Raw genomic sequence first — 24836 nt, forward strand, 5'->3', positions numbered from 1 at the left:
AAGTGGCGTCCGAGTTTTATAGTAAATTGCGTCGTTGGGGGCGCTTCGAAGTGTGACGTGGGCGCCAATTCAAATAAGAGAACACACCGTTAGGCCTATATAACAGCGCCCCTAGTGGCAAATTTCTTCATGTATTAGATGTCAGTAAATACGTAACTACGTATACAGCACCCCTAGCGGCAAATTTCTTCATGTATTAGATGTCAGTAAATACGTAACTACGTATACAGCGCCCCTAGCGGCAATTTATGAACTATCTATTGCTTACAAGAATGTCTAGCAGAATTTTATCATGTTTTAGATGTCAGTAAATACGTAACTACGTACACAGCGCCCCTAGCGGCAATTTATGAACTATCCATTGCTTACACGAATGTCTAGCAGAATTTTATCATGTTTTAGATGTCAGTAAATACGTAACTACGTACACAGCGCCCCTAGCGGCAATTTATGAACTATCTATTGCTTACACGACCGTCTAGCAGAATTTTATCATGTTTTAGATGTCAGTAAATACGTAACTACGTACACAGCGCCCCTAGCGGCAATTTATGAACTATCTATTGCTTACACGAACGTCTATCAGAATTTTATCATGTTTTAGATGTCAGTAAATACGTAACTACGTATACAGCGCCCCTAGCGGCAATTTATGAACTATCTATTGCTTACACGAATGTCTAGCAGAATTTTATCATGTTTTAGATGTCAGTAAATACGTAACTACGTACACAGCGCCCCTAGCGGCAATTTATGAACTATCTATTTTTTACACGAACGTCTAGCAGAATTTTATCATGTTTTAGATGTCAGTAAATACGTAACTACGTTTGCAGCTCCCCTAGCGGCAAATGTGTGAATGCTTAATAATCCGTTCATAACTAGTAAAATAATAACAACCCGTAGCCCTAAGTTACCCACAATCCCAATCCCGTTTAAAATCACTAACGAGTTTTTAGTGAGTAGCCCCTCGATGATTACTCGTAATCCAGACGCAACCATTAATCCCCATCCATTTTAAATCACCAATGAATCCCTATCCTTTTTAAAAGCGTGAATAAAAATCACCAATAAAAGAAAATTTTCATTAGTGAATAGCCCCTCGACGCGCTGCCTTTAACAGTGCTATAGTTATTACCGGGAACCTCTAATTAACCCATATTCCCAATCCTTTTTAATCTAATTAATGCATTTTAAAATCGTATATATGCCTGCTGTAACTTAATTGACAAGAAAAGGAATAAAAAATGAGATTCATTAAATCGACGAACAATTTATTTATTCTATAGTACATTTATGAAGTATAAACAAAAGTATATAGATATAAAAACAAAAAGTAAACTTCGTTGAAACTTGCTCGCGGCGTGTGATATGAGAAGCCCTCTTTTATCACTGAATGGCGTCGATCCCGTCCGCTCTGCTTGGCACTGGGAAGAAGACGTGAAAAGGCTCATAATGCGGCAGATTCTTGTATTTTTCTTTGAAATTAGAAAAGTTCATTTTTAACTCATTATCGACATAAACACTAGTATTAATACTTGGAATGCTTTAATTAGCACAGAAACTACAATAAAACACAAAACCTACAATACAACGCACAGAAACTACAATAAAACGCACAAAAAATACAATAAAACGCACAGAAACTACAATGAAACACACAAAAACTACAATAAAACAGCATAAACACACAATAAAACAGCATAAACACACAATAAAACAGCATAAATCACAATAAAACAGCATAGAACAACATAAACCACAGTAAAACACAATAAACAGTATAATACGCAATAAAACATCATAGACACACATTAAACAGCATAAACACACTTTAAACAGCATAGAAACACAATAAAACTGCTCAAAACAGAATAAAACTGCATAAAAACCGATAAAAACACAATAAAACAGCATAAACACACATTAAACAGCTTAAAACAGAATAGAACAGCTTTTTTCAAAACTAGATTAACTTGTTCCGAGTTAAACCTTTGGGAAACCAAATCATCTTCGGATAGTTAATATTGTTCCAGTTTACCCGATGATAAAATAGAGGACTGGGTGAAAACGGGTAAGTTCAAAGTTCAACTACAACAATATTACGTTTTTACAAGTTGGAAAAACCAAAATATTACCTCTCCGAGTCAAGAGGAAAACTATTACTACAAACCATGTACAAACTTATTAACCTAGATATAGAATTATTTCTCTTTTTTTGAAGTAAAAATTTACGAATTTATAATTATTAAAGCAGTATTAAAACAATAGCGAATGTTAGCTTTAAAATTTTTTGTGTATGCTAGATGGCGACATAGTCGCCGCGCCAAGTCCCCTTTGGTCAAAGGGGCGATAACCTCTGAGTAGCTTTCATTCCCTTCCCCTTTTTTTTGGTTGAGCGGGGATGACCCTTTCTCTTTTTTTCTCGCGTATATTTTTTGGGACCCTCGCTCTCTCGCTCCCGGACTTTGCAACGATGCAGTCGCGTTCTACCTTGTAACCTGAATTCGAATTATTAAACTTAATTTCTTTCTTTAAACAATTCATCTTGTCGCTCTTCCATTCATTTAAATATGAACCCTGACATACGTATAAACAACGCTTACATCTCAGAAGTGGGATTATAACTTAAAAACGCCGAAATTGAACGAGATGAATTAGGATTACACGAGGTTAGGCTTAGCGAAATTTTTGGCTCGAACGCCATGACGATAGCCTTAATCGAGAGCACGATCACCACGAAGTACTGTAATTAAAGCTGGGCTTAATTACATACTTAGAGAGAGATACGAACGCAATTAGGTGACGATCCGCCTTTGCAAACTTCTCTCGACCACGAGGTCCGCGAATCGAGACCGCCATCATCGACGTATCGATGATAAGAACATAATTCATGCCGGAGATTGTAGAAGGTTGCCCCCACGTAAGACGGAGCACTAGGATAGCCAATTCCGCGCAAGAAATCTGCCACGAGTGTAGGAGGGCCTTGGCTCAACGACAAAACGACGAAACGTTTTACAACGCGAGAGACGACGAAGGCTGTCCTACCGCGAACGGACTTTTCCACGAACCCGAGGTAGAAACCTACGACGACGAGGGTACAATGGCTGACGGTAACGGCGAAGGTGTACCAGCGGGATATATTTCCCTCGCGGGATTCGAAGAATCCATCAAGGCGGCCGTAGCGGCGGCGGTTCAACAGACGTTAGAGGCGACTGCTCAGCGTGCGACACCGGCTAGCGAACGTAGCCCGGTTAACGCTTCAGAAGCTGCCAAGTTGATACCGGAGTTCGACCCCATAGAAGCCCCTCATCAGGATGTCTCGATGTGGATTAAAAAAGTCGATGATTCCGCCCGAGCCTACGGATGGTCGGATAGTTTAACCGTAAGCTGTGCCCTACCTAAATTAAGAGGGACGGCCAAGGTTTGGTTCGAGTCACTCGACGTAGTGGTACGAACATGGCCCGAGTGGAAGGAACTGTTAGTCGAATGGTTCCCTCCCGCCAAGAGCTCGCAACGATTATATCGCGAGATGGAGAGACGCGTGAGACGTGCAGGAGAAAGCGTAGAAATATACTATCATGATAAGATCGCAAAAGCTAGGCTTTGTGGACTATCTGACGAAGCGATGATAGAATATTTAATCACAGGACTTAATGACGACTCATTAATTACGGCTTTATCGGTACGCGATTTCACAAGACCTCCAGAACTATTGTTGTGCGTTAAACAACTCGAAGAGCGTTTGCAAAGTCGCGGACGAAATCAAAACAGGAACTCTAACGAACGAACGCGTTATAATGAATCATCCAAGGACACCCACGGTCGTAACGGGAAAACTTCCGGATTTGAATCGCGTAGTACGGTTTCAAATAACGAGTATAAAAGATCCGGAAACGGACAAAATCGACCCCGCGTAAATGAGAAAGGGGAATACCTTTGCTTTAACTGTAGAGACTATGGACATTTCTCAAGAGACTGCCCAAAACCGCCGAGAAAAGACCGATGTACCATTTGTCAAAGAACCGGACACGAATCCAGTCAATGTAGCCGAAAAACGCCGTCGAATGGAGCGTCCAGCGACGCGCTACACGTTGAAAGTAGAAAAGCTGACGCCGATGGCAACGTGAAATATTTCATGGACGCTTTGGTTGATGGACAACCGATGAAAGCCTACGTCGATTTAGGCAGCAAATGCGTGACGGTGCGCCGAAGTAGCGCCGATCAACTACGGCTACGAGTGAGAGAAACCGATAACGATTTCTTCATAGGTGGCTACGGCTCCGGTCGTACGAAGCCCGAAGGGGTTTGCAACTTGACTCTAACAGTGGACCAAGCTTCGGCTGAGGTAGAGGCGTACGTGGTACCTGATAACGTTCAATCGATACCTGTCATGATAGGGCAGCCGTTTACCGAACAGCCACACGTGGTGGTTGTCAAACGAAAGAATGCCTTGAGAATTTTCGAGGAGCGACCCGAGAACTGTGAGGGAGACGACCGCTTGAAAAATCTGACGATTCCGGATTTACCCGAGCCAACGGTTAATTTGTGGGCGCGAGCCGCTACCGTGATCCCTCCAAATTACGTCGGCTTTATCGACGTGATCTCCCGAGACGAGCTTAAAAACGGGACCGATTTATATATAGAATCATCGGTTCGTATGATTCCCGGAAACGAGTACTGTCTACCGCGAACGGTCTGTTCCCTCGAACGGGATGGCGCGACTACGATGCCGATTTTTAACGTATCGGATAAAGAGCTAATAATTGAAGCGGGGCGAAAAATGGCGCGCGCCGAGATTTGTGTACGCGAAACCGGTCCCACGAGAGAGGTCCTTAATACGAAGCCGATCGCGCTACCGCCACTTCCCGCCGAAAACGTAATTGCGGGCGAAAATCTCTCCATCGGTACTATAGAGCGATTGCACGGATTATTGAACGAATACCGAGATTGTTTCGCTAACGATCTAAGCGAACTCGGACGGACGGACAAAGCTGTCATGAATATAGAGCTTACGTCAAATGAACCGGTCACGTACAGACCCTATCGGTTGTCATTCGCTGAACGAGACCGCGTTAGAAAAAAAATATCGGAACTTTTAGCGGCCGGAATTATCGAGGAATCGGACTCTCCATACTCGAGTCCCATTCTTATCGTCAAGAAGAAGACGGGGGACGAACGTTTGTGCATTGACTTTCGCGCGTTGAATAAGATCACGAAAAAGAACGCGTACCCTCTGCCGCTAATCGACTCACAACTCGAACGTTTGAGTGGAAATAAGCTTTTCACTAGCCTTGACATGATGTCCGGCTATTATCAAATTCCATTGAGCGAAGAATCAAAGGAAAAGACCGGGTTCGTAACACCCGACGGACACTACCAATTTGTAGTAATGCCTTTTGGACTCTCCAACGCTTGCGGAGTGTTTCAGAAAATGGTAAATTCTGTGTTGGGATCGCTAAGGTACGCTGTAGCCTTAACCTACATGGACGACGTACTGATACCCTCGGTAGACGAAGAGGAAGGACTCTTAAACCTACGTCAGGTTTTGGACGTCATACGCAACGCTAATCTCACCCTCAACCTAAAGAAATGTCGCTTTCTTTTGGGAAATATCGATTACCTGGGTTTCGAAATCGACGAGTCTGGCATTCGCCCTGGATCCAGAAAAATCGAGTGCGTGAAAAACTTCCCCGTACCCACCAACGTCCATGAGCTACGCCGCTTTCTTGGGCTCTCTAGCTATTTTCGGAGGTTTGTTAAGGGCTTCGCGGTTGAAGCCGAACCATTGACAAGTCTCTTACGTAAGGATTCGCCATGGGAGTGGCAAGAGAAGCAGCAACGAGCTTTTGAATCCCTGAAAACGAGGCTAACGGAAAGGCCTATCTTGTCGCTTTACGATGTACAAGCCGAGACGCAAGTTCATACTGACGCTAGTAAAGATGGACTGGGAGCAATCCTCTTGCAAAAGTCACAGGATGACAGATGGCATCCTGTTTGTTACGCGAGCCGTAAAACCACACGCGATGAAGCTCTGTACCATTCGAGCGAGCTGGAAACCCTAGCGGTTGTATGGGGTTTAGAAAAATTTCGGGTTTATTTGGTTGGTCGCGAGTTTCACGTAATAACGGATTGTAACTCTGTACGGTGTACATTGTCTAAACGTCACCTAGTGCCGCGAATCGGTCGGTGGTGGCTACGCCTACAAGAATACACGTTTGAAGTCCTCCATCGTCCGGGTACTCGTATGGCTCACGTGGACGCGTTGAGTCGGTCTCCCTGGAGTGACGCGGAAGAAGTTGACACAGTCAAAGGTGTGGAAATCTTTCATACCGAAGTATCACGAGAAGATTTCCTGACTGCTGCACAACACGACGATCCTAGAATCCGAGCTTTAAAGGAAAGCATTTCGACGAAAGAGAAGCCAACGAAAAGCGATTTGCAAAATCGTAGAGAATTTGCTTTGAAACACGGAAAACTCTTCAAAAGGGTAGCTCCGACGGAAACTGGGAAGCCAGAATCGCTTCTCTGGGTGGTACCCGATCGCGCCAGATGGCGCGTAGTTAAGAACTGTCACGATGACATCGGGCATTTTAGTGTCGATAAAACTTGTGCTAAAATTCGTGAAAATTTTTGGTTTCCAAAGCTAAAACGCTACGTACGGCGTTATATTTCTTCGTGCGTCGAGTGCCTGTTTCATAAACGGCCGGCGGGAAAACGACCTGGGGAGCTGCATCCTATCGATAAGGTCGGAACCCCTTTTCATACGTTACATATGGACCATTTAGGTCCCTTCGTGAAAAGTACTCGCGGAAATACGTATTTGATAGTCGCGATAGACGCTTTCACGAAATTTACAGTTTTGCGACCAGTACGGAACTCTGGAATGAATCCTACGAGGCGGTTCCTCGAGGATTTAATTGGACTGTTCGGCGCGCCGACGCGCGTAATAACCGATCAAGGTACTTCGTATACCGGGAGATCTTTCGAAGGGCTCTGTAAGGAGGCCAAGATCTCACACGTAGTTAATTCGACAGCGACGCCGCGTGGTAACGGTCAGGTGGAACGTCTGAATAGGCTCTTAACCCCGGCACTCGCGAGTATGTGCATCCGCGATGACGATAAAGATTGGGATGCCCGTGTGCATCAGCTCCAGTGGGGCATTAATAACACGTTTCATAAGGCCACTGGCCGATCTCCGTTCTCTTTGCTCCTGAATTTCCCGTCAAGAAATCCGACCGGAAGCGTAATCGAAGACGCAGTAAGAGAAACTCTCGACGCCGACGTACTAGAGCGCCGTGAGACAGCTATTGAAGCTATTCGTGCGGACCAGGAGAAACAGAGACTAAGGTACAACGTCCGTAGGGCCAAAGCCCCAACGTTCGAGCCGGGTGACCTGGTGGTGGTTGAACGGGAACCACCGGCGACAGGTTTACCTCGGAAAACGGCTTCAAAATACAAAGGTCCTTATGTTGTGTCGGACAAACTCAAATACGATAGGTACCTCATAGAAGACCTCCCCGAGAATCAGCGGAGTCAGAGATTTTACCGGAATACGGCTCCGGTGGATAAGCTCAAACGATTCCTGATAGAGGATAACGCCGAAGACGATCCTCCCGGAAATGAGCTAACCACGGCCGATACGTCTGACGAAGATGACGGAGTCGATCCAGACCCTCCCCGACGCCCGATAAGGCAACGCCAGAAGCCCGCGTATTTGGATGATTATGTTTAGTGTTTGAACTTTACGTCTATTTAATCTCATTTGCATAATTTAGTGTTTCGTAAACTTTTGTTTTATTTGTTTCTTTTTCTTATGTTAAACCGGAGTTTTAACAAGTAGGATGACCGAATGTTAGCTTTAAAATTTTTTGTGTATGCTAGATGGCGACATAGTCGCCGCGCCAAGTCCCCTTTGGTCAAAGGGGCGATAACCTCTGAGTAGCTTTCATTCCCTTCCCCTTTTTTTTGGTTGAGCGGGGATGACCCTTTCTCTTTTTTTCTCGCGTATATTTTTTGGGACCCTCGCTCTCTCGCTCCCGGACTTTGCAACGATGCAGTCGCGTTCTACCTTGTAACCTGAATTCGAATTATTAAACTTAATTTCTTTCTTTAAACAATTCATCTTGTCGCTCTTCCATTCATTTAAATATGAACCCTGACATACGTATAAACAACGCTTACACGAATATACTGTAAAGCAGACATTTTACATCCAATCATAAGTTCATAAGATATATCTTATAATAAACTTATGATCCAACATAAGTTTATAAGATATGTTCCCTGTATTCTCATAACTACATTCACAACTGGTTTGCAGTATTACGAATAGCCCTTTCACTGATCTAATTACCACAATGATGCTTTCTCCTATAACCTTATTATTTAGGTAAGAACAGCGCAATTGCGTGAACCTTTGGTGGAAGCCCCGCCATTGGGAGGCTAGACATTTCTCGTAACACTAGCCGATCGCCGCGTACGTCTTAACCTTAATGAAGATGATGGAGATAGAAGCCAGTATGTACAGACTGGTGTCCATGTGGGATGGACAAAAGACCGGAAGATGGTGGTGTTTAGAAGCCAGTACGTACAGACTGGTGTCCATGAGGGATGGACAAAAGACCGGATGATGGTGGTGTAAAAGCCAGTACGTACAGACTGGTGTCCATGTGGGATGGACAAAAGACCAGATGATGGTGGTGTTTAGAAGCCAGTAAGTACAGACTGGTGTCCATGAGGGATGGACAAAAGACCGGATGATGGTGGTGTAGAAGCCAGTACGTACAGACTGGTGTCCATGTGGGATGGACAAAAGACCAGATGATGGTGGTGTTTAAAGGACAGTAAGTACAGACTGGTGTCCATGTGGGATGGATAAAAGACCGGATGATAGGGGTGTTAGACAGACAATGGAGTAATAGGCATTGTAAGTGGAATACAATTTTCCAAATTTCCGGTCCGGAATTCGGGAAAAGGTTTGCTCTGATTTGAAAACTGCGAACGCGGTCCCCTGTAGTGAATAACAACAGACTGACACACACACACACTGACAGACAGACACGTCAAAATTAGAACCTCTCCGTGACATCCGTCACTCGGAAAGGTAAAAACCCCGGCCACAAACATACATTCACACACAAATCATCAGCGCAAAGCTAGGTCTGGTTATATAACCACACCTAGCAAAAACGGTAAATAATAACAAAACTCGTTAACTAGGAATAAAACACATTTCTAGCAATAAAATAATAGAACACAAATAGACACCAAGGGAAAAACGAAACTCTCTGTCAATTTAAATAAGTTTTAAGCATATCGAGGGGCAAGACTAAAGTACAGAAAAAATCGAATGTGCCTAAGGTTGCCTAAGGTCGGAAATCACTAAAATCCCAGTCGGGCGAAACGGCGGTAGAGGAAACTTCATCCTAAACGTTATTTTTCACCAAGGGGACCGATGGGGAGTAAAATACATTTAATTATAATTAAAAATGATTAACATTTTACGAATTTAAGCTTTTCTATCATTCAAAACATCTAATTCTTTAAAAAATAACGATTTACTTTGACGGCGTTAGGACCACTTAACTCCGCCCACAATTCTGTACTTTAGTCAGCTTAGGCCCCTTTATGTTTCTTAATTATCCCGGCCTAATTCATTTAATTATTTCAATTAAAACCAATGTTATGAATTAAAAAACACCCCCTTTCACCCACTGTAACTTTACACTTTATTTCCTTAAGTAATCCTTATTAAAACCACCCCAAATCACCCTTAGGCACCCGCTGAGTATGATATACTTTGTCAACCAATAATGAAACCGGATATTTCTGGCGGGTGATTCGAAAAATTCTGTACTTTAGTCTGTCGATCAATTTCGAGTTTATTTCCGAAAGTCGAGCAAATTAAATAAAACAATCGATTTAGAACGACTAATTATCATGGAAAAAGGCTTATTCAACATCTTTTATGATTATTCCATGCTAATTTAAAATTTTCGCCCCCTTAGGCACCCTAAAAAAGGCCATCTTTACACTTTAAACGCTTAAATTTTAATTATCAAGGTCTTCTTACACAATATAGCTTACAAATATAATTATAATTAAACAAATTAATGTGGTAAACCTTCATTTCTACCCTTTGGAAACCTCAAAACAACGAAATCCAAATATTCATCTTTAATTGATACGATAAAGGCTCGAAAGATGCCGGTAGTGCATGCGAGAAAGATATCTTCAACTTAACTCCTCCCACAATTCTGTACTTTAGTCAGCTTAGGCCCCTTTATGTTTCTTAATTAATTCGGGCTAATTCATTTAATTACTTCAATATAAACGAGTGGTATAAATTAAAAAACACCCCTTTTCATCCCCTTCAAATTTCCACTTAATTTTCTCAACTAATTCTTATTAATACGACCCCAAACTACTCTTAGGCACCCGCTGAGTATGATATATTTTGTCAACCAATAATCAAACCGGATATATCTGGCGGGTGATTCGAAAAATTCTGTACTTTAGTCAGTCGATCAATTTCGAGTTTTTTCGCGGAAATCGAGCAAATTAATCAAAACAATCGATTTAGAACGACTAATTATCATGGAAAAAGGCTTATTCAACATCTTTATAATTATTCCATCCAAATTTAAAATTTTCGCCCCCTTAGGCACCCTAAAAAAGACCATTTTTACAATTTAAACGCTTAAATTTTAATTATGAAAGTCTTCTAACACAATAATAATTACAAATATAATTGTAATTAAACTAATTAATGTGGTAAACCTTCATTTGAACCCTTTGGAAACCTCAAAACAACGAAATCCAAATATGATATATATTCATCTTTAATTGATACCATAAAGGCTCGAAAGATGCCGGTAGTGCATGCGAGAAATATATCTTCAACTTAACTCCGCCCACAATTCTGTACTTTAGTCAGCTTAGGCCACTTTACGTTTCTTAATTATCCCGGCCTAATTCGTTTCATTATTTGAATATAAAGAAGTAGTAATAATTAAACAAAACACCTTCTTTCACCCCCTGTAATTTACCACTTTATTCTCTCAAGTAATCCTGATTAAATCTATCCCAAACCACCCTTAGGCACCCGCTGAGTAGGATATATTTTGTCAACCAATAATGAAACCGGATATTTCTGGCGGGTGATTCGAAAAATTCTGTACTTTAGTCTGTCGAGAAAATTCGAGTTTTTTCGCGGAAATCGAGCAAATTAATTAAAACAAACGATTTAGAAAAACTAATTAACATGGAAAAGGCATATTCAACATCTTTTATAAATATTTAACGCCAATTTAAAATTTTCGCCCCCTTAGGCACCCTAAAAAAGGCCATTATTACAATTTAAACGCTTAAATTTAACACAATATAGATTACAAATATAATTGTAATTAAACTAATTAATGAGGTAAACTTTCATTTCTACCCTTTGGTAACCTCAAAACAACCGAAACCAAATATGAAAAATATTCGACTTTTTTATCGCTTTAAAAAATACAATAAGCTAGTCTTCAAATATCATATCAATCACGATACTAATCTTCATTAAAACTAGTTAATTATTTTCATCCCCTTAATTAATGGCGTTACGAAAAAGGCTCTACACGTGTCGGGAGTGAACTTAACTCCGCCCACAATTCTGTACTTTAGTCAGCTTAGGCCACTTTACGTTTCTTAATTATCCCGGCCTAATTTGTTTCATTATTCCAATATAAACAAGTGGTATAAATTAAAAGAACACCCCTCTTTCACCCCTTGTAACAACTTACTGCAGCACAGGGGATATAATGAGTAAAGGTCAGGAAAACAAAATATAAAAACAAGGGCTTTAAACTATAAAATCAAAAGTAGAAGTTGAGTTGGGATGAAATCCGAATCATCCACTGTCGCTTTTAGCAAATCAATAACCTTTCAAACGGGTATAAAAAAAACTAAAGGGGCATTGACAAAAACGAAAAAGGGACTGTGAGACGATATAACGGTTACATCCCTCTTCACTAAGATAAAAAATATATAGGTATAAATAATTTAGCTTAATATCTATATCAAAAGTTGCATTATTTTGATTGATACTTGAAACCGAAACCCAATTAAACTCTTAGGAAGCAATTAGCAACATACAATTTCTGAGAAAATATGAGAAAGACCATCCATAAGGTTGTGCAAGAGCTATAGATTTTACTATTCTAGTGGACTTTAATGCACGAACTTATCTCTTTCCCAATAATGACTGACATGGCAAGTTAATATGTTTGGGCATCGGCGTGTGTCACGCAGTGGCAGAGCTGTGCTAATTAATTAGTTAGCTAATTGAATTTCTAATTAATTAGCAAAATTTACTAATTGAAAATGGTAATTGTATTTTAATTACCTTAGTGCTAATTGAGAAGTAATTCTAATTAATTAGTATGAATCGGAAAGGTAATTATCTAATTAAAATTTAATTAGATTTAGGATTAACTAATTAGCTAATTGAATTTTCAATTAATCTTTTACGCCAATTTGTTGTAAAAAAATCGAGAAATTAACTCTTGATTCATCTATTTGAATATGAAAAAGCCTTATTATATCGATGAGGAAACCTTAGTGCTACTCTAAATTTTTCAGCTCCTCAAATATGAGAGAATACTAGTACTAGTAGAAAATTTCGTAGTTCGCAACTGCCCCATTTCGAAATTTCGACTGTTTTACCTACTCGAATTAATAGCAGTGCGCATGTATTTACTACTCAGGGGTCCATTATAGGAACTGTGGGAAGAAAATGAAGAAATGAGACAAATTTTAACATGACGGAAGGCTCGAGGCTTGTCTCATTTTTCGAGAATAATTCATGGCTTCCGTACCCGTTTTTCAATGACATTAAAACATTAAACTTTGCATTACCAAAGTACTAAATCCATGGGCACTTTTAAACTTTTATGTTTACTTATGGTCTCTTTTTTACCTTAATTAGACAAGTAATTAATTAGAAATTAGTAATTCTAATTAATTAGTTTGATAAATAAATGCCTAATTTCTAATTGAATTGAATTAGTTTCTATGTCTAATTGCTAATTGGCTAATTAATTAGTTCATAAATATTTCCCTAATTGCTAATTCTAATTCAATTAGTTGTCAGCTAATTAGCACAGCTCTGCGCGGCAGTGGTTTTACTTTATCATAGCGAAGAGCGAACTAGTCAATCTATGAACATAAAATAATTGAAAAAGAATGAACTACAAAATTATTTAAAACAAAAACTGTAGCGACAAAATTAAAAATAAACTATATAGCTAGTTGGAAGTAGAAAAATATAAACCAAATAGTTGCATCTGTAAAATAAATAATAAAATCTCTACAATCAGAGTGGTTCTGCGTCGGCTTAAGACGGCGACGGACTTCTTGGGGCCTCCGGCTGGATGTTCTTTGGCCAGGGAATTCTCAGTACGGGACCTCCTCTTATTTATAAACCCTTTTACCAAACCTAACAATAGCATGACGCACATCTTAGTCCTACCTTAATTTCTATTTTTTTAAATATAACACTCCTATGTTAAAACCCTTTGCATGGTTGCCAATACAGTAGTAATACATAAAAGTTAAAGGGACAAAGGGTAAAGATAATTGGTCTATGGCGAAGGTGAGTCGGACTTGAAGAAATGAGAAGAAAGGTGCACGATGTTGGTGACAGTGAGTCGGACCTAAATAAAAGAAGACGACCCAAGGGCTAGTAATAGCAGCCACATCGAGACCTTGATAATTAAAAGTTAAGCGTTTAAATTGTAATAATGGCCTTTTTTAGGGTGCCTAAGGGGGCGAAAATTTTAAATTGGCGTTAAATATTTATAAAAGATGTTGAATATGCCTTTTCCATGTTAATTAGTTTTTCTAAATCGTTTGTTTTAATTAATTTGCTCGATTTCCGCGAAAAAACTCGAATTTTCTCGACAGACTAAAGTACAGAATTTTTCGAATCACCCGCCAGAAATATCCGGTTTCATTATTGGTTGACAAAATATATCCTACTCAGCGGGTGCCTAAGGGTGGTTTGGGATAGATTTAATCAGGATTACTTGAGAGAATAAAGTGGTAAATTACAGGGGGTGAAAGAAGGTGTTTTGTTTAATTATTACTACTTCTTTATATTCAAATAATGAAACGAATTAGGCCGGGATAATTAAGAAACGTAAAGTGGCCTAAGCTGACTAAAGTACAGAATTGTGGGCGGAGTTAAGTTGAAGATATATTTCTCGCATGCACTACCGGCATCTTTCGAGCCTTTATGGTATCAATTAAAGATGAATATATATCATATTTGGATTTCGTTGTTTTGAGGTTTCCAAAGGGTTCAAATGAAGGTTTACCACATTAATTAGTTTAATTACAATTATATTTGTAATTATTATTGTGTTAGAAGACTTTCATAATTAAAATTTAAGCGTTTAAATTGTAAAAATGGTCTTTTTTAGGGTGCCTAAGGGGGCGAAAATTTTAAATTTGGATGGAATAATTATAAAGATGTTGAATAAGCCTTTTTCCATGATAATTAGTCGTTCTAAATCGATTGTTTTGATTAATTTGCTCGATTTCCGCGAAAAAACTCGAAATTGATCGACTGACTAAAGTACAGAATTTTTCGAATCACCCGCCAGATATATCCGGTTTGATTATTGGTTGACAAAATATATCATACTCAGCGGGTGCCTAAGAGTAGTTTGGGGTCGTATTAATAAGAATTAGTTGAGAAAATTAAGTGGAAATTTGAAGGGGATGAAAAGGGGTGTTTTTTAATTTATACCACTCGTTTATATTGAAGTAATTAAATGAATTAGCCCGAATTAATTAAGAAACATAAAGGGGCCTAAGCTGACTAAAGTACAGAATTGTGGGAGGAGTTAAGTTGAAGATATCTTTCTCGCATGCACTACCGGCATCTTTCGAGCCTTTATCGTATCAATTAAAGATGAATATTTGGATTTCGTTGTTTTGAGGTTTCCAAAGGGTAGAAATGAAGGTTTACCACATTAATTTGTTTAATTATAATTATATTTGTAAGCTATATTGTGTAAGAAGACCTTGATAATTAAAATTTAAGCGTTTAAAGTGTAAAGATGGCCTTTTTTAGGGTGCCTAAGGGGGCGAAAATTTTAAATTAGCATGGAATAATCATAAAAGATGTTGAATAAGCCTTTTTCCATGATAATTAGTCGTTCTAAATCGATTGTTTTATTTAATTTGCTCGACTTTCGGAAATAAACTCGAAATTGATCGACAGACTAAAGTACAGAATTTTTCGAATCACCCGCCAGAAATATCCGGTTTCATTATTGGTTGACAAAGTATATCATACTCAGCGGGTGCCTAAGGGTGATTTGGGGTGGTTTTAATAAGGATTACTTAAGGAAATAAAGTGTAAAGTTACAGTGGGTGAAAGGGGGTGTTTTTTAATTCATAACATTGGTTTTAATTGAAATAATTAAATGAATTAGGCCGGGATAATTAAGAAACATAAAGGGGCCTAAGCTGACTAAAGTACAGAATTGTGGGCGGAGTTAAGTGGTCCTAACGCCGTCAAAGTAAATCGTTATTTTTTAAAGAATTAGATGTTTTGAATGATAGAAAAGCTTAAATTCGTAAAATGTTAATCATTTTTAATTATAATTAAATGTATTTTACTCCCCATCGGTCCCCTTGGTGAAAAATAACGTTTAGGATGAAGTTTCCTCTACCGCCGTTTCGCCCGACTGGGATTTTAGTGATTTCCGACCTTAGGCAACCTTAGGCACATTCGATTTTTTCTGTACTTTAGTCTTGCCCCATATCGAGAGGCTAACCACTCACGTAGTGTTTGTGTACCGATTACGCGTAATTATTCCAGTACAGTGAAAGGTACAGGTCAAGGTGTGCACCGATTACGCAAAGTGACTGGCCCCTCGGACAAACTTTTGAAACTTTGCCCAACATTAACAAACTATTTTTAACCTCACGTTAAAATTACGAGTAATTTGAACAAGTATTATCCATTCCAAAACTTATTAAAAACTTCATTATGCGTTTTACCCATTTCAATATTATAAAAATAACAACTGTATAAATGGTACGTCCTTGAATTTCCATTTGAAAAATGTCAACTTCCTTCAATTATCAATTGTGCATTTATTTCCTTTCAAACTTAAACGAAATTAAACTGTTCTATAAATTAGTTATTTACGCTCTTACGTCCATTATTTCAAGTGTCACTGAACTAACAGGAAAAGTTACGTACATTACTTTTACGTTGTCAAGGAAATGGAAAATCTTTCTGCCTTCCACCATAAGTTTATAAGGTATCTTCCATAAGTATGTCACTACCTATACTTCGTAATGCTAGAGACTTAATGAGAGCTAGTTCGAGAACGATAAGCGAGAATTGACTACACTCAGTCCATCTTCCTATATTTTGACAGCGCCTGACCAGGCATCGGTTTACGAGAATCTATGACCTACGTCACTTCGTGACAAGCTCTCATTAACCAGTGATAAACTTATGGAACATATCTTATGAACTTACGCTGCCACAATATAATGAAAACAGTTTTACAGTCCATCTTCCTATTTTGACAGCGCCTGACCAGGCATCGGTTTACGAGAATCTATGACCTACGTCACTTGGTGACAAGCTCTCATTAACCAGTGATAAACTTATGGAACATATCTTACGAACTTACGCTGTCACAATATAATGAAAACAATGAACGGGCTAGGTTAAAGGTTTTCCGCGTAACTAAAGCTTTTTCTAACGTCACGTTAACCATAACTAAACGATATCTTGAACATTTGTTTTTCAAACTATCCTTTCCGCAGTTATTTCTTATTATATTCAAAGCCGCGTGGGATATCAGAGATATCATTTCAAGATGAGCTCCGGGAAAGTGAACTACACGGGATACGAATATTACTTACTAGTTCAAGATTTTGAATCCAAATACAATGCTCAAGATGTCAAGCTTTGGTTCGATAACAACTGGCATTACAGTCTGTATATCGCCGCGTTCTATCTTATTGCCATCTTCTCCTTGAGGGAGTACATGAAAGATCGAAAACCTTTGAAAATACGCAAAGCGGTTCTGCTATGGGATACAATTTTGGCTGTTTTCAGTACCTGCGGTATGTTACGAATCGTTCCGGAAACGAGTTATATCTTAACCAACTTTGGAATGGAGTTTTCGGTATGTGACAACACAGCCAACTCCGTGTCGATGTTTTGGGCTATGGCGTTTGTACTTTCGAAAGCCCCCGAGTTGTTGGATACAATTTTCGTCGTTTTGAAGAAACAACAATTGACTTTCTTGCATGTGGCGCATCACGTATTGACTTTGGTGTTTACGTGGATTTTGGCAACCGATTTACCAGCGGCTGGACGTTGGATTATCGCTATTAACTACTCGGTGCATTCTTTTATGTATACTTATTTCGCGTTTAAAGCCGCTAAAGTACAAATCCCCCTTAAGGTATCTATGATTGTCACCAGCGCGCAAATATTGCAATTGGTTGTGTTATTAGTCTCGGGTTTTTACGCGCTGAGAGCCAACCTACATGGCCGCCAATGTACAACTTCTATAACCGCGGCCATCGCCGGAATTACGTTTGGTTCATTTCTATTGTACTTATTCGTTAGTTTCTTTGTTAACAGATATAATCAAGTTCTTGTAAAACCTCCTAAAAAAATTCAATAAAAAGAATACACGCCTTATTTTTGTTCTTTCTTGAAGAAAAAATAGCAACACAAATACCCTTAATTTTTATTTAACGTACGTTTACATTGCGGGCAGTTATATATAGACTGCCGGCTCTTATTCATTCACATTTGTAATGACTTTAACAGAATAAACCAATTTTACTGATTTTGCAAACAGACGCAAATTTTTGGGACGCCATAACTCTAGTTTCACTATATTGCAAGGAAAATCCCTTAAGTTTACCATAGCCCTAATTGTCCTCTATTCAACGATACCAAGTACTTGGGCCTACATTAACTATGAGTCGAGATAACCGGTTTTTAACAACTCCACCCTCGAGTCACTTTACGACCTTAACTTTGTGACGTCATAATTAAGAGAGCGATAGCCCTAATTGTCCTCTATCCAACGATGCTAAATAATACTTAAATAACAAATTTCCTCCATTCAAAACTTTTAGGTCGCTGTGATCTCACTCGCGCTATATTTATCACTAATACTATAAATTTCACTAAATTTGGCACGTTTATAAGTCTGACTATAACCATCACCGAGTTAGAGTGCGCGAGTACTTGAAGATTTAGTACATAAAGAAGTAATGAAGCAAAACGTAGGTACTCGCGCGCCGCTACAGAGTATTGCTTTCGCTATCATTCAGGAACTTTAGAGAGTCGTGGGCCACCCATCGTGCGTCATCAAGGGGATTGATGGACACTAAACAAACAAATAAATAAACGATTAGGGTTCAAAATTCATAAAATCCGAAACATTAATTATTGACGAAACGTTTCTCAAATCACAAACGAATTAAATTAAGCAAATTTTTAGATAGTAATAATTATTTTTTATTGACTTAGTATTAAGAGTTAGTTATAATGTTCGGGTAATTAGGCTTAACAAGGTACGTTGCTGTGTAGGGACAGGCCGGATATATATATAAATAGGCTTAACAAGTTACGTGTAGGGGCAGGATATATCTAATTAGGCTTTGCCTTAACAATAATATGATTTTAAACTTAAATATAATAGTAGTAATAATAGTTAAAATTTTCGCGACAAAGGCTTAACGAAAATGTTTCACCCTAACCACCTACGTCGTCGTCATGAAGTATTATACTAGGAGTATTAATCACATAAGCTAGGAGTGTAAATATTAACTTTTCTCATTCTAATTTTGGTACTTATTTGTACTTGTTAGTAAGATAATTGTTGTTATATATTTTAGTTGTAACGTAGACTAGAGATTAGGGAGAGGTTGTTGTTGTTGCGAGGGAAGGAGTTGCTCGTCGGAGTGGTTGTCTTCGGAGATTGGGGCTTCAACTTGAACGTAACTGTTACAGTTGACATTGCCATTCTCTTCCCAAGACAGACAACCTATCGCGCCAAATACACAACCAAATCAGAACGACTTATACGTATTCCTTTGAGTACATCCTTCCCTCCGATATTTAAGATAGAAACTGAAATGATAGTTTTAGGGAAAGCGGGGAAAACAATGGAAATGTCCGCTAGTTTTAGGGAAAACAATGGAAATGTCCGCCAGATCTCCAAAACTATCTAACTTTACAAGATTTATGTATTTATAATAATAGATTTTTCACGCACTCATGCAGGAGCTAAAAATCACAAAGCCCAATTTGATAACTTTTCAATTTAGGCTTAGCATTGTTTCGTTGGCGTAAAGTGGCCTGTTTACTCACAATTCTTTTAAATAGGTCTATATAATGCGGGGGGGGGGGGTTAACAAATATAGAGTGCTATCAGAAGCGCCGGTGTGACGTCACCCATGCTGTTTTCCCATAAAGAAAAAACGGTAACTGTCATGGCCGCCCATTGCTAAAGGCAGACTCGTGAGTGACGTTTAACCTTGGATCTGACGTCACAACTGACAGCACTCTATTCAAGCCTAATCTACGATACGTAAGCTTACATTTTAGCAATGATTAGTTTTCCACAATGACAGCCAAGTTATAGAAGCAATTTGAAAAAAGCTGATAGGAAAAACCATAAACATACTGGCTTAAAAATATGATACTGATATTGGCTATTCATCAAAAGAATTTTACTATGTGAGAAACAATGCCCAGAGAATCTCACTTACATAACACCGGGCGAGTACTCGCGAGTAGGGCCCCATAGAAATAGCATTGGCGAAAGTTAATTACAAAATAACTAATATTTTCAAAACTAATTAATAATAATTAGCATCAATTTGCGCGTCACACTTTGCGCTACTTGTCTGCAAATGTCCAACAACATTCGTCAACCCAATCTCGAGAAAACCGAACTTGAGTGAAACTCTTTACATATTTCCATAGAAATAGCATTGGCGATAGTTAATTACGAAATAATTAATAACTCTTAAACTAATTAAGCTACGAACTAATGATTAGTATCACGTTTTAGGCCATCATCCGCGCTATTAATTGTCAAATTTTCAACAAGATTCATAGAAAACATTTTGAGAAAAACGAACTTAAAGTGTTAGTGACATAATTTTCGTCATCCTCAAACTAAAAATGCGAAAAAAATCCTTGAAAAATCTAGTTTATTATGATATGTTTACTTTTGAATTTGGTTTCGTAGCAATTTATTAAATTGCAATCAAAGTTTTGTGTTTGGAAAAGGCCTAGTTGAGATTTTCTTTCGTTTGATGACGTAGTAAGGAGAAATTTTCTCTCTAGATGTCGCTCACGGGACGCGCCTCTTAATGTCGCCGCGCCGCGTTAAGCCTAATTTATTCAGATTCGCGCGGCATTAGTAGACTCGGGCGCTCGCGCTTGGCTTTTCCGCGAGATGCCGTGAGTGACGTATCAAGGAGCAAAACCCGCCAAAAATATTCTCCGCAAATTTGCCTTTGTCCCCCAAATTTCAAGTTTTCAAAGTGTTTTTTCTGTGTTTTCCTTCATAATTAAATATTAATCAAGCATATTTTTGGAATCAGAAGAGTTTAAACTCTCAAAAAACTAAGGTTTTCTTTAGATTTGAGATAATTTTTAAATCACGTCGCTATTCCTTTAAGTCAGACCCCATACCCAATGAGAAATAAAATAGAATAATTTCTCGCGGTTCACATTTTCTAATGAAACTCGAGTAATAAATTCCATAATCGATACTCGCCTCCATAATTTGTACGTACTCGCCCAATAGATTAGAATTCGACGAAATATAATATGATATTCTTAGTTCTTACCTTTGTCCTCAACTTTACGTTTCTTCGGTAAGAGAAAGAGGATGCAGAGAGCCATACAAGCGTGCCATCCACTATGAATATACTGATAGTTCGACCTCGTTTCCAAAAAGGCGTACAGACACAGTCCAACGGCGGCAATAACAACACCTGGTAACAGAAACAAAGCCCAAATACGACCACGTGGGTAACAATGACGCGTTTTCTTGCATTGGTTTGTCTAGAAAATCAGAAAATATATTTTTATTAAAAACGTTCGCGCTGTTAACTCGGAATGGTCAGTTTTGGTGACTTGGTCACTTACCCAGGAGAGTAGAATGATGAAAATGGCCAGTCCAACAGGTACAATGAAGATCCAAAGCCCGGTTCTGTCATAGACGACGCCAATGGCGACACCGATGGCTCCAACTTCGTGGGCCAATGATTGGAACGGGTGACCAAGAGGAATTTGCGCCATGGCGATTAAAGTGACCCAAACTGATAAGATTGCCAAGTAGAAATCGCAAAATTGCAATACGCTCAATTTCATAATGCAGTAGGAAAATATTTCGGCGTCGCAAGCGTGGTACATCTGCATTCATTCAAATAAAAGAAAATTTCCGAATTTTAATTATAAATTAATTAAAAACTCCTAAACTAATTAAGCAATAACTAATAATTTTCAACATCTTTTGTACCATAATACGCGCTTGTTATGTGCAAATTTTCAAGAATATTTGTCGAGTAAATTTTGAGAAAACAGAACTTTTCTCAAACCTACTACCTATCCCCATAGAAATAGCATTAGCGATTGTTAATTACAAAATTTTAAATAACTCTTAAACTAATTCAGCTAGGAACTAATACTTAGTACCATTTTATAGGTGACCATTTGGGCTATTTTAGTTCAACGTTTCAGCGAAATTCGTCAATCCAATTTTGAGAAAACTGAACTTTTGTCAACCCCCCACCCCCTTTCATAAAAATTGCATTGGCGATAATTAATTACAAAATTTTTAATAACTCCTAAACTAATTTAGCTACGAACTAATATTTAGTACCATTTTGTGCACCACATTTTGCACTATTAATGTGCAAATCTTTAATAACATCTCTCGACCCCCAACATCACTTTTTGATGACTTACCGTAGAAAAGAACATAGTGGCTAAATAAATGACGCCTTCAATGTAATATTTCCTTTTAAAAGCTAGTACGATAGCTGGCAGGAAAAACACGTTGCTTAGAGTAAGTAACAAGACCGAAGTTAACAGAACTGAATTGGCTACGGCAGTTGAATTGTCACTGCACCCCCAACCCCTCCAGCCTGCGAAATAAAACCAAAAAAAAAAATCATATCAGGGTTGAAGAGAGCCATCATTCAAACCCTTTGTACTCGATCCCTTCCCATTTTAGATTCAACTCACCTCCGCCACAAACGCAGGTGCTGTAAATAAAACTTCCGCTGATATACTGGTAACAGTTGCCGTAAGCCCCGCATTGTCCTTGTATGCACGCTGAAGACTTGATTTGTAAGAAAACGGAAGTATGGTTATCGTCGCAAGGAACAAACGTGTCTTGGACTTCAGAACTATCGTTAACCGATTGCGACGAGTAACAAATGGCACTGAGACTGAGATACCAACGTCCCGCTTGAGGAAATGGAATTAACAATGTTCCAAATCGACTCTTAAAGGAACTGGTATTGACCGATAAACTCATCGGTGAAAGACAAGACCCACTGTACAAGTTTAACCGCGGACGGATCAAGTGTTCCATGCAAACCGATATGGAAACGTTCTTTTCTGTTGTATTCTAAACGCAAAGTAACAGACATTAAATTACCATTATTGTGGTATTACCATGCATTACCGGCACCTATCTCGTGAAATTTGTCTTACAACTGTTTTAGGCAGAATCATTTCCAGTGCCAAAGTTCCTCCTGTATCTAACATGGACGTTAATTCAAATGACAACAACGAAACGGCGTTCATCGAGAAGTTTATAAGAATGGGCGTGCTGTCATTTACATCTGGGAGCTTTTAAACATCGTTAGGAGAATGAAGAACTCGAAATTTAACAATAAACAATTACTTGGTCAAAATGATAAGCGAAATTTCCAAGTAAATTGTTTCTAACTAGGGGAATACGCGGCCAGCAAGATTTGGACGAAGGTCCGAACGGCGCGGGCTCAGTATCCAAAATTAACGAGTCTTCTATCAGACTTTCGTTTCTGTCCTCCATAAACTTATGACTAAGGGACTTGAACATCCCTTCAAATTTGGGTACCCTTGAGTTTGGATGAAGTGGAACATCGGCAACTTCAAAGGAGTCATCTTTACTTTCCTCGCAAGCTTTATTTAGGCGTGTTTTTATTAATTCTGGTTGGGTCAGACCTTATTGGTGATTACCTACCAGCTGTATTTACAGTTATTTCAAATTGTACTTCCGTTAATAACGAATTAACCTTAACAAGGACATAGTTCCAGCCATCAGCAACAGCCGTAACTTCAACCCTGCAATCTTGTTGCAAACTGCAGTTTACAGACGTTTCTTCCTCAAAATTACCGCGAGGTAGAGCTAATGGTCGCGAGTATACGCTAATAGGACAATCTCCCTCCCCTTTGTTAGTTGTTGAGTTTTGTTCAAAGGTCACTGAACATTTTGTAACAGTGATCTCGGCTGACCATATATTGTGACTTGTGAAAAATCTAAATAAATTAAATCCCAATCAGTGTTTCTTTTGGTTTTGTGGGAAAATAAGTTATTTACCGATAGAACTGATCTTTTCTAATTGCATCATTTTTAAGAGTAACGCTAGGCATAAGGGATATCACAGATTCTTCAATGTAATAACTAACTTGAGAGTGAAGCCAAGTTTCACATACAGCAAAAAGACCCTAAAACACGTATTGAACTACTTTTCAATCTAAATCACTTGGGATACAACCATAAACCCCTCCTTGGAACCATTTTTTATACCTTTTGAACTATTTTATCAGTATCTTCCTCTATGTACGCAACGGCAAACCAATCTCCCGATAATGGAGCCGAGATATTTAAGTAAGTTGGTTCGATATCAGCCTCAAAACTAAGTGAAGTAAATGAATTCCCACCCAAGTACATATCGGACGGAAATGTTGAGTTATCCGGGTTTACAATGGGAAAAGCTCCGTGTCTAAGATGGCTAAAAAAGTACTAATATTTAAGCTAATTACCAAAGCTTAAATATTAGGCAATAAAAATAGCGTACACCGTAATTTTTCTTCTTCTACATTTACTACTTTTAGTCCAGTTGGATAAGAATTTCCAAGAAGCCAAGAATGTTTCTTCAGGAAGTTTGAAATGTACAATTTGGACATCACGGTAAGTTCGATAAGGGAGTAATAATTTGGAATTCGTCGCCTGAGTGGTTGGCGTTTTACGAGGCTCTTTAACTTGTTGCTGAACATAATGACGCGTTAAACTCTCAGGGATTGAATTAGTTTGAGTATCAGGTGATGGTTGATCTCGGTGTTTGTTTGCAGTTACAGAGTTCAGTTCACCTAAAGGGTGTTGTCAATTGTAAGCCTAAAAACGCTAGATTCTTATGATTGTATTGTTGGCCTACGAGGGAACGTAGAGTAACGAGTTTTATTTAAGCAAATTAATTAGAATTAAACTTACTTGACAGTTCCTTTGAGTGCCCTTGAGCAACAACTGTCAAAGCAAGAAGTAAACAGAGAACTAAACTATTAGAAACGAACATGTTTTCTTCCGCCTGCTACGCTATTTCGGTAAAATTTAAGATTTATAATTCGTTATCATGCATTGTGAACCGGATATTTTGAAATAATGAGTATTTTATGACGTTTAGCGATAAGAGAAGGTGATCTTTCGAAACTGTCACCAATCGATTTAAGCAGACGACAATTCAGACGGTTATTTATGGTGCTGACTCTGCTGAGGTCGAGA

General features: G+C 38.7%; 1 protein-coding gene and 1 pseudogene across 11 annotated transcripts; one reads left to right on the forward strand and one right to left on the reverse strand.

Moving 5' to 3' along the window:
* Positions 1-1253: 1253 nt before the first annotated feature.
* Positions 1254-24805, reverse strand: LOC149673441 (post-GPI attachment to proteins factor 6-like). 8 transcript variants are annotated; one of them, XR_016366846.1, is made up of 14 exons: positions 24549-24805; positions 24136-24427; positions 23865-24069; positions 23655-23782; positions 23298-23593; positions 22977-23236; positions 22784-22921; positions 22310-22697; positions 22031-22209; positions 21209-21475; positions 20908-21124; positions 17187-18428; positions 16939-17102; positions 1254-1478 (listed from the first exon to the last, which is right to left on the reverse strand). XR_016366846.1 is itself a non-coding variant. In XM_089838963.1 (13 exons), the coding sequence occupies exons 1-12, from the start codon at positions 24628-24630 to the stop codon at positions 19683-19685; spliced, it is 2475 nt and encodes an 824-aa protein (XP_089695089.1). In that variant the 5' UTR covers positions 24631-24805; the 3' UTR covers positions 18947-19088; positions 19645-19682. The 8 variants fall into 8 exon arrangements, 2 of the variants coding, with proteins under 2 accessions (XP_089695087.1, XP_089695089.1); XR_016366844.1 differs by having other exon boundaries at positions 16939-17105; XR_016366847.1 differs by having other exon boundaries at positions 1254-1427; positions 16939-17050; positions 17138-18428.
* LOC149673442 (very long chain fatty acid elongase 6 pseudogene) lies at positions 1643-17711 on the forward strand (annotated as a pseudogene). Of its 3 annotated transcripts, none has more exons than XR_016366850.1 (2): positions 1643-2074; positions 16840-17711. The product of XR_016366850.1 is annotated as a very long chain fatty acid elongase 6 pseudogene, transcript variant X3 (transcript). The 3 variants fall into 3 exon arrangements; XR_016366849.1 differs by lacking the exon at positions 1643-2074 and adding an exon at positions 15827-16755; XR_016366848.1 differs by lacking the exon at positions 1643-2074 and adding an exon at positions 15827-16322 and having other exon boundaries at positions 16443-17711.
* Positions 24806-24836: the final 31 nt, after the last annotated feature.

Source organism: Phalangium opilio, unplaced genomic scaffold, assembly GCF_054372755.1.
Source record: "Phalangium opilio isolate 3A_F unplaced genomic scaffold, DU_Popi_V2 ptg000048l_1, whole genome shotgun sequence".
NCBI lineage: Eukaryota > Metazoa > Arthropoda > Arachnida > Opiliones > Phalangiidae > Phalangium > Phalangium opilio.